Genomic DNA, 16,546 nt, shown 5'->3' with positions numbered 1-16,546 from the left:
GAATTATTCTACTACTATAATCATGAATATTGTATTTATTTTAATTACTTTAGAAAACATAGCATAGGTGTTCTAGTTATAATTATATTAAAGCAATTTGTGAATCAAAGAACAGACCACAATAATCAGAAATTGTATAAACTATTAATGAAAGGGTTCAGCTTTAAATGAGACACATTTCTCCTGAGTGCTGAAAGAAATGCTACCTAATGGCTACATATGTTGTTAATAAATTAGGAAAAGACTGATAAAAGTAATATACAAGTCCTCATGTCCCTAAGGTCAGAATGATTAATAAATGAACACACTTCATATTAGTTTTCACTTCAAAGAACTAAATTCATCAAAATACAACATACTAAATGAGTGTAAACCATCCTTTTTCATCTTAAATATTAGATTAAAAAAATATTTTTATTTGTTTAAGACAAGTACTTTCCAGAGTGGATGCATTTATTTTTTAGATGCAAATATATCACCTTACAACACATATACAATAGGTATAATTTCTGAAAATCATGTCTGCCAGAGAGAAGTGCAATCTCCTTGATTTATATGCCTTAATCCTTCAATGCAGAACCTCAGCATTTCACACTTTAATCAGAAAAGGGTTCTGGAAAGAAGAACCTGTATCAGCTCAGAAAAGGAGAGAATTCCTTCTACTTTCTGAGTTGATGGAGATCAAACAAGATGACTTCTCTCATTTTACATCAAACATAAAATCTAAAGTAATAATCCTAACAAAGAATAGGTCAGTTCTAATTTTTACTTTTCTATCCATAACTACAGTGTAACAGAACACAAAATGGCCCCAATGTAAACCAATTTTACACATGCCAAATATCACATCTAATTTTTTATCTGAAATAATAAAAAAGGTAATATGGTGATCTGAAATTAAAGGCTGCAAGCCTTAAGTACCCATTTTTCTAAGAACGATCAATTAGAAAAAGAAAAAATATCAATGAAGTATTCTAAGCATTTTTTATACCCGTAAAACATAAGGTCTTTCTAAAAATTAAGAGTATTCCAATCAAACACATATAAACTACCAGCCGATGAAAAGCATTAGAAATCCTTAAAAAATTTGAAAACTTTAAGCAACCCAGAGGTATATCTGAATTTCTTATAAAAGTGAAAAATATGAAAAACAAAAATAATTTCTGACCCTATCATGTTAACTCTTAGTGTACAGGACGAGATTTACAGTTAACAGTACAGTTAAAATGAACATTGAGGTTGCTTTATGTAAGTAAATGGTGATCCTCAAATGACATTAAATAGTTGCTTTGACTTTTGGGGTTTGGATTTGTAATAAATATGTAATAAATATCTGTAGTACTTTGAACATGTTCAGTGCTATCTTTCTCCATTTGAAAGTCTTTCTCCAGAGTCATAATGTCTTAGAGGCATGCCAGAGGGTGGGGAGTTGGGACTTTGCAGCAAGTCCACTAACAAAGCAATCTTATTATCTATGTGCTCCTGGAGTTTATATATTCGCTGATCAATGTAGTCCACAAGTTTCTTTTCCATCAGTTCCATATTTTTAGAAAGAATCTTTTCCAAGTAGGAACAAATGGATTGCTCTTCCATTCTAAAAGTAAATTTAAAAAATAATAATGTAACAATTTTCCCTAATATTATAACAAAAACAACCAAACTGTAGTACGATAAAGCAGCCAACACACATTGCTGAAATCTGTCTCCACAACTATACTGTCTCCTTACAATGTATTTCCAGGTTCTAAAATACACACTCAACAGGTGACCACGATCCTGAATGCCCAAAGCATTCTTACTTCTTCAATTCTTTAAACATTTAAGCATACAATTGAAATGAGAATATAAAAATGAAGATGATGGAATTTCTACCCTCAAAGAATGGCTCTTTAGAAAGGGTCCTTTTGATTTTGAGCTCCAAATCTAAAGTAATCTTGCAAAATTTTTTTAAGGTTTTCCAAGTACTTCCCCCAGCAACTGTACAATTTAAATAGTTTTTTTTCTTTTTTAATCCATACAACTTTATTAAATTACTGGAAGCTTCTATGAACAACTGTGTACAGGCTTTTGTGTGGACAGATGTTTTCATTCCTCTGGGATGAATGCCCAGGAGCACAACTGTACGTTCAGTTATTAGAAACTGCCGAAATCGTTTTTAGAGTGGCTGTACCATTTTAAAACCTCACAGGATTTAAAATGAGAGATCCAGTTTCTCCACATCCTCATCAGTATTTGCTATCGTTACCACTTTTAAACTTTTTATTTTAGCCATAACTGTATAGTGGTATATTGTGGTTTTAATATGCATTTCCTTAATAGCCATGAGGTCAATCGCACATCTTTTCATGTGCTTATTTGCTTTTTGTACATCCTCTCTGATAAAATGTCTCTTTAGGTCTTTTGCCCATGTTCTAATTGGATTTTTTTAATGTTGAGTTTTGACAGTTCTTTCTATATTTTAGATATGTCATTTGTTGGATACATAATTTGCAAATATTTTTCCCCACTTTGTAATTTGTATTTTATTCCTCTTAACAGTCGTTCACAGGGCAAAAGTTTTACATTTTCATGGCATCCAATGTATCAAATTTTCTATTACCTTGCTTTTGGTGTCATATCTAAGAAGTCTTGTCTTAGGTCCCCAAAGATTGTCCCCTATGTATTATTAGAAAAGTTTTATAGCTTTATGTTTTACATTTAAGTCTACGATCCATTTTGAGTTAATTTTTGTATAAGGTATGAGGTTTGGGTCATGGTTCACTTTTTACCCTTTGGATATCCAATTGCTCCAGCACCATGTGTTAAAAAGACTATTCTTCCTTTATTGAATTGCTGTTGCACCTCTGTCAAAAATCAGTTGAGCATATTCATGTGGGTCTATTTCTTTTCATTTCATTTAATTATTTATTTTTATTTTTGGCTGAGTTGGGTCTTCATTGCTGCACGCGGGCTTTCTCTAATTGTGGTGAGTGGGGGCTACTCTTTGTTGTGGTGCGTGGGCTTCTCATTGCGATGGCTTTTCTTGTCGCAGAGCATGGGCTCTAGGCGCGTGGGCTTCAGTAGTTGTGGCACACAGGCTCAGTAGTTGTGGCTTGCAGGCTATAGAGCGCAGGCTCAGTAGTTGTGGCGCACGGGCTTAGTTGCTCCATGGCATGTGGGATAGTCCCGGACCAGGGCTTGAATCCGTGTCCCCTGCATCGGCAGGCAGATTCTAAACCACTGTGCCACCAGGGAAGTCCATGTGTGGGTCTATTTCTGAGCTATTACGTCCCATTGACCTATGTGTCTGTCCCTCTGCCATCACTACATCATCTTGAATACTCTCACTACATAAGACTTGACACTGGGAAGACTGATTCCTCCCACTTCATTCTTTTATTTTTTTTAATAAATTTATTTTATTTTATTTATTTTTGGCTGCGTTGGGTCTTTGTTGCTGCGCATGGGCTTTTCTCTGGTTGTGGCAAGCAGGGGCTACTCTTCGTCACGGTGCGCAGGCTTCTCATTGCGGTGGCTTCTCTTGTTGCGGAGCACGGGCTCTAGGCACATGGGCTTCAGTAGTTGCAGCACACGGGCTTAGCTGCTCTGCGGCATGGGGGATTTTCCCGGACCAGGGCTCGAGTCCGTGTCCCCTGCATTGGCAGGTGGATTCTTAACCACTGTGCTACCAGGGAAGCCCTCATTCTTCTTTTTCAAAGCTGTTTTAGCTATTCTACCTCTTTTGCTTTTCATATAATTTTTAAAATAATCCTGTCTATGTCTACAAAGTACTGTGGTGGAACTTCAGTATGCATTACATTAAGTCTTCATATCAATAGGGAGAATTGACAACTTTACTATGTATGAAATTGAATTTGTAATTTAAAAGTTCCCAGGAAAGAAATATCCAGGCCCAGCTGGTTTCCTTAGAGACTTCTACCAAACAGTTTAAGAAGAAATAATACTAATTTTACACAATCTCTTCTAAGACATGGAACTCATTTTATGAGGCCAGTATTACCCTCATAGAAAACCAGGCAAAGACAGTACAGGAAAAATACAGACCAGTATCTTTAATGAATTAGACACAAGAATACTCAAAAAAATATTAGCAAATCAGATCCAGCATTGTGTAAAAAAGAATTACAGCCCACAACTAAGTGGGATTTATTCTAGGTATACAAGGCAGGTTCAGTTTTTGAAATTAATGTAATTCACTATATGAACAGACTACAGAAGAAAATTCAGGATCATATGAATGGCCATAGGAAAAATATTTGACAAAATCCTATACCCATCTATGATGAAAGAAACTCTCAGGTAACTAGGAACCAAGGAACACTAAGCCTCACGGTCCCTGAGCAATCTGACTTCTTTCCACCTTTTATAGTCTTTGTATGTTTGCTGTATTATGTCCAGGGATTATATTGGTAAAGTGGGGGGTCTAAGAGAAATAGGGACATTCCATCTCAGCTGGACCCAGAAGCAGTTTTTAAATGTTTAGGTTTTTTTTCTTTGGGTTTTATTGTTTGTTTGTTTTGTTTTGCCACATCACAAGTTGACACTGATGTAGACTATCAACTATTAAAGACTATTGTTATCTTTCCTTGTCCTGCCCAAGTAAGAACCACTTTTTTTTCAATAACTTATTAAACTCCTCAAATTTCAACGCTATTAGAGACATTAAGAAAATTTCAACCAGTACAACTACCTCATTTTACATGGGAATAAAGTCTAAACCAAAAAATTTAAACAGTAAGGCAAAATAGTTAAGCTAGAACTATGATTAGAGTCCTGAATTCCAGTCTAGTGCAAAATTTGGACACATTACATCTATATAAAGGATGGGGAATATACTAAACACTTAGCCACCCCTCAATCAAAGCAGGACTGGAAAAAATTGGAATTATGAGATCAGGGGATAAGGGCCTGTACACTAGAAGTAATTTAGAGCTGAAAAATGTTTGGATGACTCCGAAATTAGCCTAGGTCACACATGATCTACAAAGGAAATCTGTTACAATGGCTCACTTCATACAATCAGGCAAAAAATGTACATATCATGGTCACCACAGCTCCTCTCAATTCATGCGGACAACTCTCTACTCTGACCCTATCTGCTGCTTGTACCCCTTCCATCAGATGCCTGAGAAGTGCTCGACACCTCCAGTTTTACACACTTCTTTCAAAGCAATCCATCCTACTCTGCTGAGTATTTCTTTCCTACAGTGTGTTAATGGTGAAATGTAAAAGCTGCTAAAATCCTCTCTGGAAACATTTTCAGGCAGTAGTTATTGAAACAAACCTGCTTTCCTCCACCTGCCTCCCCCTCCTGCCCCTAATCTAAACCACACTTGTCTTAAATACTTACGTAACACCAACAGTGCCTTCGCCGGGCTTGGTGATGCTTTCCTGCCACTTGGTGTTGGGTCCCACACGGAGATGGTTCACTTGACTACACAGATTCTGCAGAAAAGGCAGCAACTCAGAGTTAGGTATATGTGAGTTGTCACTTGCTTTCTTTGGTAAGAAAGAAGATACTGCATTCTTAAGATCATTCTCAGGAAGAGAATGGTTTTGTGGCACAATTTTACACTCTTGGAGGCTTGTCACATTTCCTCCACCAGCTGGCTGTGTACTTTTATCAACGTAAGCTTTTAAGTCTTCAGTCATGTTTCCAGATGTCAATCCAGTTCTGGAAGGGAAAGGTGTGGAGGATGACTTGTCGAAGGCGCCTGAAGCAGATGATGACTGCAGTCCCATCATGTGCTTGTATCCAGCGCTCCCCAAAACTGACTGAAGCTGCTCTCCAATGGGAATACAATTCTAAGCAAGGTAAATAAGAAAATGTTATTATTAACATGAATGATAATGACAGGTAACCTCTGGAGTAACTCAGAGTCAGGCAACGTGCCTTCTTTCATCTGATCCTCAAAGCTTTCACATGGAGTAGGCTATAGCTACTATCCCAATATTAAGTTAGGAGACCAAGACTAAAGTTAACTCGGCCAAGGTAACACAGCTGGTCAGTGGCAGAAGCAGGACTGGAACCCAGGCCATCGAACTCCAGAGTCAGGACTTCTCATCATTTCACTAGTTTTGCTAAGGAAAATATTCAAATAAACACAAGCATACTTAGTAAAATTGCATGGGCGTATTTTAATGTTTCCACTACCAAGGCCTCCTTAATATATGGTAATAAAATGTAGTATTCTCAGCTGAGTCACAGTAATTGATAACTTTCATAGAATTAAAAATCATCTGCCCATTGTCACATATGGTAAGCCAACCTAAGGATATGCAACTTATTTTCATTGGAAGATAGACCAGATAGTTACATACTTAAAGTATGATGTTATATGAGTACTTCTGTGACATTTTCAATGACTAAAACGAGCTACCTTTTGGCTAAGTCTGCCTTAATAATTTGTAGGGTAATGATTATGTTTTGTGGCCTCAACTCAACCGGCTATGCTATATTATTTCCTGAGAAGACTCAGGCTCACCTTTGAGAGCAGGTTACACTGTCTCCTATCCAGGGCCATGTTCTTGCTATGCTCTTCAATTTTTCCACAAGAGAAAAGCAAAACTACCTCTAGCCTATCTAACTGTTACGTTATACACCTCCATCCTAAATTCTAAACACAGAACTCTACCAGGGATTCTTATAGGGAATATCATCTCATACTTACTGTTGCTCAGTATCTAGTGAGAGAGACTGAGAAAAATATTACACAAGATTAGGTGAAGACACTCAGTCCGTATATTTTCTGGATATTCTAAAAAATGATTCTTGGATTAAGCCAGCCCCAAACTCATTCATTCAACAAATATTTACCAGAAATCTGCTCTGTGTTAGGTACTGTCTCAGGCACTGGTAATAAGCCAGTGAACAAAACAAATGAAAATCGCCTATCTGTGGACACTACAATCTAGGGAGCAGGGAGAGACAAACAACAAAGAAAAAAAGAAAGAAAGACAATACATCCTGTGAATAGAGACGGTGATAAATACCTTAGGGAAAATATAGCAGGAAAGGGGAATGACGGGAGCAGGGACGTTGGTAGGTTGGGAACAACAAAGTCCCCACGGAACTTCTACTGAACTGCCTGTTGGAGAAACTCTATAAAGAAATCTTACCTTCTTCTATTGAATGCAAGTTTTGAAAAAATCTTAAATTATTCCTAAAAACGAGGATTATATACAATTGTATTTATAAAATTTAAAAATTAGACAACTCTCCTTAGGTGAAAAGGAGCTTTACTCAGTCATAAAGGAAAAACTCAATTATTTTTGGTAGTGGCAAAATTTTGGTACTGCAAAAAACCTTTATAATAGAATATTGAAAATTCTACAAAACAGCAATCACATAAATAGTGGAATCAAAGTCAAAATTGTACACGACAATTAATTTGGCAGAAATTTTAATTAGAAAAATCCAAATGCAATTAAGACATTTGCTATGTGAGTTTTTCTATTTTGATATACAGTAATATTTTGATTATTATAAGAAATTCACTGATTATAAAAATTAGTCATATTTTTCTCAGATAAAAGCTCTTAAGGTGATTATTTTTCACTTTGAATTAAATGTTAAGAAATTCACAGGTTAATCTATATGGCAGTGCAGTAAATGACCCAACCTTAGTTGCTGATGACTATTCTTCTACTTCTTTTGTTTGACTTTATTCAATTCTTAATTTTCTTGAGCTGTCATATGTTGCCTTGCAAGGCACCTCAAACCCTTTTAAAAGTAGGCAGAAGAATATGTATAAAATAATTCATATGTACTTACTGTTTAGGGTCCATGTCATATTTTATGTGAAAAAAAAAAAATTACAGAGCAGCCTAAAAAAACAGGAAAGCATTTATGTAGAAATTGTGTCCACATACTTGTACATGTGTATACTTAATTTCATATATGTACACATATACTCCAGATATTTGAAAAATTGTTTATCTCTGAACATCTTGTAGGATTTCTGAAGAGACTGTCTTTAACTTTTTTAATTATAAAGAACTTGAACAAGTATCACCTTGAAAATGCAAGAAAAAAGATCTTATTTTTTTAAGATGAAAAAGGTAAACAGTGAAAACCTTGAATAACTGGATATATTTTCTTTGAGAAAATGGTGCACAGCTTTCCCTCAGATAACACTAAATGACAACTATATGCCAGGCACTTTGATTCAGAATTCCTACTCAATTATTCTAAATTGCTAAAGCAAAAACAAATCAAAGTCAGCACATGTGAACTTCAAATACAAGGAAATAAGAAATCAGTTTAAGAAACTTTCCAGAAAACAAGGAACCACAAGGCAAAGGTGAAGCAGGGAGTCTAGAAAGCTGTTCCCCAGGTTCTTTCTTTCCTCATCAGGACAGGCCCTGCCCCAATTAACATATGAAGGTTCCAAACAGTGAGTGGTTACACCCCTTCCATAGAAGGAGAGGCTCTGATCATGAAACATCCCTACTTTATTCTTAACAGATAGTTACAGAGCTTATATGACACTTTTTCCAGGAAGACATTCCATGGAGTCCTTGTTTGTGGACAAAAGCAATCCTAGAGAACCAGGTATATCCTGTGAGAATCATTCCATAAATACAGCCTCCCCACGAGAAAGAAGACTTTAATTAATATGTTTCAGAGACGATTTAACAGGATCACCTCCTTTCTTCCCCAGGGGGTTTCCCAAATGTCCCCATAGATAATGATTTAGCACGTGTGTTGGGGGGTTACAACACACGTGCTGTTGGTTGGAGGACTTGTGTTTCTATACGACAGAAGATGCGACAAGGACACACACCACGCTTGGGACTAGGATGAGAGCTGGGAGAGCACGCTTACAATACACCTTATGCACTTGTGAATGGACAGAAATTACACAGCAAAGAAAATGTATTGTTTGGGGAATTAAACAAAAAACCCTAAAGACATGGGCAAAAAACCCCACAAACTACTGTTCATGTCATTTCTTTTCCAGAGTCAAGGTTTTAAAACATAAAAATCAGTCCATGAACTGATTTTACTTAATTTATTAACCCTCTCCAATGTTTGCAAAATTTTCCACACACAAAAAATTTCTTCTGTTTTTAAATGTTTAATCTCTATGGCCACTGGATCCTTCCCCTCAAACATCTGTTCTTAAAATATGCTATGCATAAGACTCATCTGGCATTGCCTGTGTAAAATAGGTGAGTCCTGGATCACATCCTCAGTGTTTCAGGTCACTGGTGAGGGCCAGGATTCTGCACTTTATAAACATTCCAAGGGATTCTGATACTGGCAGGTTCCTTATCTCTCTGATTTTTCAAACAACCCACTTAACCCTGGCTACCTCCACATTCTAACTACCCATTTACTAACTAATCCCTCAAAATCTGGTTTCCATCTCATCACAATTCAAACTGACCCCCTGAAGATCTCCAAGGAGTACTTAGTTGATAATCCAAAGGGCATATATATTATATAATATTTACTCGGAGCCATAAACTAGACAGATAGGTCCTCTTTGCACAAAGCTTATATTTTAAAGAGAGACACAGAACAATTCATAAACAAAAACAGGCAAGAAAGCGCTGATGAAAATATGATACAGATTTGGAGGAAAAGGCTAATATTTCAATCAGGGTGGTTAGGGAAGGTGTCATTCAAGATGGAACGTTTAAGATGAGGTTGAAATAACAAGAAAAAGGCAGTCTTGCTAAGATCAGGAAGAGAGGATTCTGGCCAAAGAGAGCAGTTAAGGGGGCAAAGGTCCTGAGGTGGGAGCACGTCTGGATATTTGTGGAATACCCACATCAGAATGTCTACAGCAAGGCATCTAAGGAGATGCAGCAGATGAGGCTGAGGAGGTAACGAGGGCCCAGATCTTAGATGAGAGCGTAAGGAATCTGGATTAGTTCTGAGTGTGAAGGGGAGCAGTCAGGGGGCTTTGCACAGGGGAAGTCGAGTCTGCTTTACCCTCTGAGATCATTCTGGCTGCACTGTGGAGAGGGAGCACTGGAGCAGGAGGGCCAGGTAGGAACCTCCTGCGGTGTGGAGGTGAGGTAATAGTGCCAGCGGAAGAAGAGTATGGACCCTGTTCACTTTAAAGCTCTCCTTTCCATGCTTTCCAAGATCATCATCAACTCTCCTGTTCTCCTATGTCTGCCTGTTGATCCAACGATACTCATCCTAAATTAATATTGGCAAATCTCAAGAAAGTTATATAAGTTTTAAAATTCATATTATTGGTTTTAAACTTTCATCCTGTGATCTTACCAGTATTATCGTTTAGATTGCAAACACGAAGAAATTTATCCTCAAAGAGAGGAAGCAATGCCAAATAACACAGAACTAATAGCTTTGAATCCAGGTCTCCTGACATCAGATCTCTTGCGACTCTTAAGCACTGCTGTGTCCTGCTCTTCTGGTTCCTTTTTCCTCTCCCCGTATTCTTAGCAAACGCACCTACTCTGCCAGGGTCTTCCTTCCTGGCTCCGGTCTCTCCCCTCACCCCCTTCCCCATCATCTACTAGGCATGCTCCTCCCAAACCTCCCTCCACTCCCCCAGCCCCACCTGTGCTTCCAAAGCCTCACATCATCACCCCAGGGCAAGTGTTATTCACATCTAGAACTCAACACTCCCAAATTAAATTCCTTTTTCCCCCAAGTCGCTTCCTCCCTGGGGTTCCATGTATATTATGGTATCACCATTTTCAAAACTTTAGTTTCACGTTTGATTCTGTTTTTCTCCCACAGAACCCATATTAAGTTAGTTGTCAAGTGCCAATGGCCCCACTGTTGTAGCCTCTCACAATCCAGCATCAGGTTACTCCTTCCAAGTTTAGACTCTCATTAACTCTCCTCTGGATGACGGAAATAACAGAGCTGCTTTCCTTCTTGTAGCCTCACTTTCTGCTGACGCATCTTTCCTACTGACTCATCTTACACATAATAGCGGATTAAATTTATTAAAACAGAGCTAAAAAATACCCACAAACTGTATAACATCATTCAAAATCCTCTAAGATCCAGCCCCAATCTACCTGAAACTTCCCCTGTCACTTCTTCACTCCAGAGAAATGAACTTCTATTCATTTCCTAGCTACATCCTATTCCTTCCAGCACTGAAGATTTAATCCATACTGTTCTCTATCTCAAGTTGCATCCCTCCAAATTTACTTGCCTAATCCCACCCTTACTCTTTAAAGGCCTAGATAAAACGCTACTTCCTTTAATAAGCCTTTCTTAGCATTCCTCATCATTCCCCACTTAGATACCCTGACTCCCCTAATAGGACTATAAATAAAGATCCTTAAAGACAGGCTGATTTTTGAATCTTCGAAAGTAACCAAAACAGTGTCTTATTCTTCGAGAAGGAGCTTAATAAATGCTTGCTGAATGAATGAGCAAGAGAATTCATAGAAAACTGTGAAGCCTGTACCAAAAACATTTTTTTTGCAAGATGCTATTTTTACGTAAGTCACTAAAGGTAACAGTCAAATCAATAATAAAAGTTGAGGGACTTCCCTAGTGGTGCAGTGGTTAAGAATCCGCCTGCCAATGCCGGGGACACAGGTTCGAGTTCTGGTCCGGGAAGATCCCACATGCCAAGGAGCAACTAAGCCCGTGCGCCACAACTACTGAGCCTATGCTCTACAGCCCACAAACCACAACTACTGAGCCCGCATGCCACAACTACTGAAGCCCCCATGCCTAGAGCCTGCACTCTGCAACAAGAGAGGCTACCACAATGAGAGGCCGAGCACCGCGATGAAGAGTGGCCCCTGCTCGCTGCAACTAGAGAAAGCCCACGCACAGCAACGAAGACCCAACGCAGCCAAAATTAAATAAATTAATTAATTAATTAAATAACTTATTAAAAAATAATTAAAAATTTAAAAACTAAAAAAAAAAAATAAGAATTCCGAACCAAAATAAATTGTTAAAAAAAAATAATAAAAGTTGAAAGGAAAAAATTTATGTCACCACATGTCTTTGTACGAATCCATTATTTAAAGAATTTTAATGGTATGTGGAAAGAAATCCATTTCTACTCACCTGCTGCTGGAATCTAACCATATTCATCAGTTGCTGAGCTCCAGGTGATAACTTTGACCCCAAGGACTCCATGATGGTTTGGACCCTTTCCAGGTCTATCCTTGATCCTAGAGCAGGACAGCCTGCTGAAGAATTTGCCGAAACTGGCCTCATGTGTACCACAACTTTACTGATGAACACACACTGCTTTTCACCAAAGGAGAGCAACTATTATAAAACAAAAGTTCAGGAAAATTAATAATGATAATAAAAACAACCATTATTTAAGGTCACTTCTTGTTAATACTGAAGTAAGACTGAAGCATTCAAGAATCTGAAAATTAACTTCAAGTACATTTTTAAGTTTTCTCTAGTCATAGTCAGAAAAAGGCTAAAAAGTACTACATGAATTTAAAAAGTCTTACTGCAACTAAAAAATTAAGTGTAAATAATGTTTTACTTAATAGTTTAAGGAATTAAGGATAAACTATACCAATCTGAAACCTTAACATACTGAAACTTGCTATAATATTATTTAATACAAAATAAGACTCTCTAGAAACCCATGCAAAGTGTTTGCTGAAATACTAAATATAAGTCAGTATTTTAGAATTTAGAATGAATTCCAAAGGAATTCTAAGAGAATGTCCAGATGACTTAAGAGAGCGCAATAGTTTACATATAGAAAAGATGAGTTCACGATGATTTTCTAACTTGTGAAAAGAGTAAATAAAGGTCAAGCTTTGACCCTAGCTCTTCTGGCTTCTACCCCAGAAGCTCTTCCAATGCTTTATGCTTCTTCATGTTGTCCACGCTTCTAGAGCAAAAGACATTTCACGTATGGTGTAGGACAACAAAGTAGCAAAGTGGAACGAAAACAGCATTTAGAATCAGAGAGACCTGAGTTCAGTGATGGCTCTGCCTGGGTGACCATGGGCAAATGCCAAACTTGAGTCAGGAGTAAAATGAGTTCACATGGTTGTTATGAGGATTATGTGTTAAAATTTCCAGTGTATATCACTGAGTTAAGTGCTCAAACATATGCATCAGTAACTATTACTTTTAACTTACATATACTATTGGCCCAGAAGAAGCTTTCATACAAACCCAAGGATTTCCCTAAATGAAACACTCTTTCACTCCCTGGTACTTCCACAGCACAGTTTTAAATACCATTCACCTTCACAGACACAACAAACCCATACCTCACACAAAGACACAGGCGAATACAGACCCATGATCTAAAAACTCAGTGTGGCGCCAAAGATGTGACTGTCATCAACAAGGAAGTAAATACCTCATGAAATGTAAACACCCACATTCCAACCTCCATATTATCCCTGTTCTGCTTTTTAACCCCCAAGCCTTTCTCACTAGCGAATGTAGTACCTGTTTTGCACACTGAGTCAACCTATTATCTGTCTTGCCCACTATAATATTAGTAATGTGAGGGCTCCATTCCAATTTATTTCATAACTGCCAATTCCTAAATGCCAAGTACAGTATCTGGCATCAATATGCACTCCAACATTTGTTGGATGAATGAATCACCTTATTTAAATGACTTTAGAAGCTATTAGTATATACACCTAAAACAACATCTTGGGATAATCAGTTCTGTGCTCTTCTGTAAGTAATAATCAGCATAGAATTTTAGAGATAAAAATAATTAATCCAAGATTTATTTTCCTTAGTCCCCTAATATTACCCATGAAGTAGGTCCAAACAGGTGAAGAAACTTGCCCAAGGTTATTCTGCTACTCAGCAAGAGAGCTCACTTAATAGTCAGGGCTTATGATTTCCAGCTCCGTACCCTTTCCCTAGATCTGATGACATCAGTAAAGTTCACCTTAACAATATTTTTCATGCTGAAGACAGCAGTCCAAATCCCTTTAACTTTGTGGTGCCCTTGTCCGAAACGTCTCTAATTATATTCTATCTTTCTACATATTTTGGGAACAAAACTGCCTGTGCTTTTTTTTGGCACCTAAGTATTATATAAAGATAAAAAATCTTTTAAACTTACGTATTATTGTAAATAAACTATACCTCGATTTAAAAAAAATTTTTTCATCACAGTTTTTCAAGGCTTAAAAGTAAAATACTACTGTATTATCAATAGTACATGTAATGACATTGCTATAAATAATAAATGTTCAAATTTTAAAAGAGGTTGACAATTTTTTAGAAAAGAATTCTTTTTACATGTTTACTAAGTATTTCTGAACTAAAACCAGGGACCAAGTTGGACTAACTACATTACCAAACCTACAGAAAATAAGTATATATAGTAGAAAAACAACTGTAGTTTTCAAATTAGTTAAAATTTAGGAATGACTTACCTTTATTTTACAAGCATGTGTGGAAGACTCCAATTTTAGATATTTTTTGTACAAAATAATCTTTTCAAGTTCACTAAAAATAAAAAAGATTTATAAAAAATTTCACACATTATCACTTTTAACAGTTACATTTAAAAATAAAAGTTTCCAGGACAATATTTAAATCCTTGGATTCAGTTTTCCTGGTGAGGCATAAATAGCTGGGACTTCCTACTGAAGTGCACTGGCTACAAAGAAAACATCTGCTGCTTACTAGCTATATAAGAAAATTAAATTAGATATCAAATGTATGCTCATGCAGCACAGAGCACACTGTAAAGCTCAATAACATACCCGTTATATCCAACACGCGTGGTATATAAAACACTTCATATTTTGATTCGTATTAAGGAGAGATTAGGTCAGAATCTTTGTAAGAAATCAGAAAAAAAAAACAAGAAGTATAAAAATGGGTTAAGTATGCTGGTATGGCACAGTGTTGGGCTCACACACTATGTGTAAAGAGTTTCCTACAGGAAAACGTTCAAAGTTCCAGACTGATAGACAACTTAATTTTTGGAAAACAGATCGTTGTGAGTTAAAGAAAACAGACAAGAAACACTTACCAGAACTTCATCTGATCAGAGTCTTCCACTAACTAGCTATGATCTTTTACCAACTACTCTCTCTTCCACTAGCTCTCAATTTCCACGTTTATAAAAACAACTAGGCTGATCTAGACTGTCTTTAAGATCCCTAAAGGTCTAAACTTCTATGTCTGCTGGTATGTTTTTATCTTCTCTCCCCTAGTATCTGGCACCAATGTCAGAGAATCAATAAATATCACAAAAGGTCAAGAAAATAAAACACTACTTCAGAAGAACACTTCCACACGCATACGTCACAAACCTGTTATCCAGAACATTACAAACATTCTTGCCCCTACTGGTTCCACAGTAGTCCTCTCCTGAGTATACTTCCATATTTCTTGCTGAACTTAAAATGCCAAGAGAAACGATTTCTTCACCTCCAGGAGGGTCACATCTCAGGTAAAGGAAGCAGGGGTTTTCATCTTGGCTGTTCACGTTCCTTTGCAAAATCACCAGATCCTGGCTGAAAAGAAAATGAAGACTATTATACAGTTCTCTGAACACTGTCATTAACCCACTTAATGGGCCACAGGGGTTGACATGTTATCCTATTCATTTACATTTGCATTTGCAGTCCAAGCGCCTTGCAAAGCACTGACGAAATGCTCAATACAGAATTCATAAGGAAATGATGCTTTAGACGTGAGGGCTCTCCACTCTCTTTTCCCTTGACTTCTGTAATACATTCTAAGCGACTTCCTATAATTGCCTGTCCAGTTAATGAAATATATGGACTGGGCAGCTAGTGTAAGTTAAAAAACAGTTCAGAAGTGGGGGTGGGGCGGGGTGCAGAATAGAATAAAGGACCAAAGTGTGCCATTTTCAAAACTAAGCTGATGAAGATTTTCGACGTCTGGATTTTGTTTTTAATGCCTATTTTGGCCGACAGGAGGTTTTTGTTTCGGGATAGAAAGGCGGTTCTGATCCCGACAGGGGGCCTCAGGAGCCGACGTGACGGACACAAGGGGGAAGGAGGAGAAATGCCGAGTCTTCAGGTCACCTGCCCCCCGTCCCCTGCGCCCGACGCTCACGCCGGAGTCGCCTCCTCTTTCCCGCGGGCCCGCCCCCACCCTCCCGCCACCCGGGACCTGCCCCCTCGCCCTCGCCGCCCGCACAGACCCGTCACCGGCTCGGCTCCGGGCCCAGACCCTCTCCCCTCACGGCCCCCGCCTCCCCTCCCGGCTCCCCCAGCAGCGTGGCTGGCACCGAGCACAACCCCAGTCCCCGCCGGCCCGGCGCACCCGGTGGCAGGCGGCGCCAGCAGCTCCTCCCAGTCGGCGTCCCGGGCGCCGAGACCAGACCGGGTGAGATGGAGACTCTGGGCCAGGGCTCCGCACGCGGCATCCCAGGAAGAGGCCAGCGTCGGGCGGCGGGTCAGTGGCGGCTGTACGGTCTCGGTCTCCATCTGGCCACCTACACGCCAGGCCAGCTCCGGAACCTCTCTTACAGCTCTTTAATTTCCGCCAGACTGAGGGACTGTAAAGGAACAGCGCCTCGCCCGGCTGCAAACCCCAGAGCCGCCACTTCTCGCCGGGGTCGGAGGAGACCAGCTACTGTAAACACGCATGCGC

At 38.5% G+C, this 16,546-nt stretch overlaps 1 protein-coding gene across 2 annotated transcripts; it reads right to left on the bottom strand.

Moving 5' to 3' along the window:
* Window positions 1-1,171: 1,171 nt before the first annotated feature.
* On the bottom strand, window positions 1,172-16,522 carry LOC132350296 (ATPase PAAT-like). Of its 2 annotated transcripts, none has more exons than XM_059899363.1 (6): window positions 16,217-16,522; window positions 15,235-15,438; window positions 14,347-14,419; window positions 12,026-12,232; window positions 5,351-5,805; window positions 1,172-1,594 (listed from the first exon to the last, which is right to left on the bottom strand). In XM_059899363.1, the coding sequence occupies exons 1-6, from the start codon at window positions 16,378-16,380 to the stop codon at window positions 1,360-1,362; spliced, it is 1,338 nt and encodes a 445-aa protein (XP_059755346.1). In that variant the 5' UTR covers window positions 16,381-16,522; the 3' UTR covers window positions 1,172-1,359. The 2 variants fall into 2 exon arrangements, with proteins under 2 accessions (XP_059755346.1, XP_059755347.1); XM_059899364.1 differs by lacking the exon at window positions 16,217-16,522 and adding an exon at window positions 15,536-15,672.
* Between the last annotated feature and the right edge of the window lie 24 nt (window positions 16,523-16,546).

The sequence above is a fragment of the Balaenoptera ricei genome, chromosome 16, assembly GCF_028023285.1.
Source record: "Balaenoptera ricei isolate mBalRic1 chromosome 16, mBalRic1.hap2, whole genome shotgun sequence".
NCBI classification, from domain to species: domain Eukaryota; kingdom Metazoa; phylum Chordata; class Mammalia; order Artiodactyla; family Balaenopteridae; genus Balaenoptera; species Balaenoptera ricei.
This window is presented reverse-complemented; position numbering and strand designations above follow the sequence as displayed.

What these genes read in the sequence shown, in the direction of transcription:
- LOC132350296 (XM_059899363.1), bottom strand. Translation starts at nt 16,380, where the DNA reads ATGGAGACCGAGACCGTACAGCCGCCACTGACCCGCCGCCCGACGCTG. An exon ending in TGGTTAGATTCCAGCAGCAG is followed by an intron (nt 5,806 to 12,025) that starts GTGAGTAGAAAT and finishes TACCTTGCTTAG; the next exon opens with AATTGTATTCCCATTGGAGA. An exon ending in GAAGGCACTGTTGGTGTTAC is followed by an intron (nt 1,595 to 5,350) that starts GTAAGTATTTAA and finishes ATTTACTTTTAG; the next exon opens with AATGGAAGAGCAATCCATTT.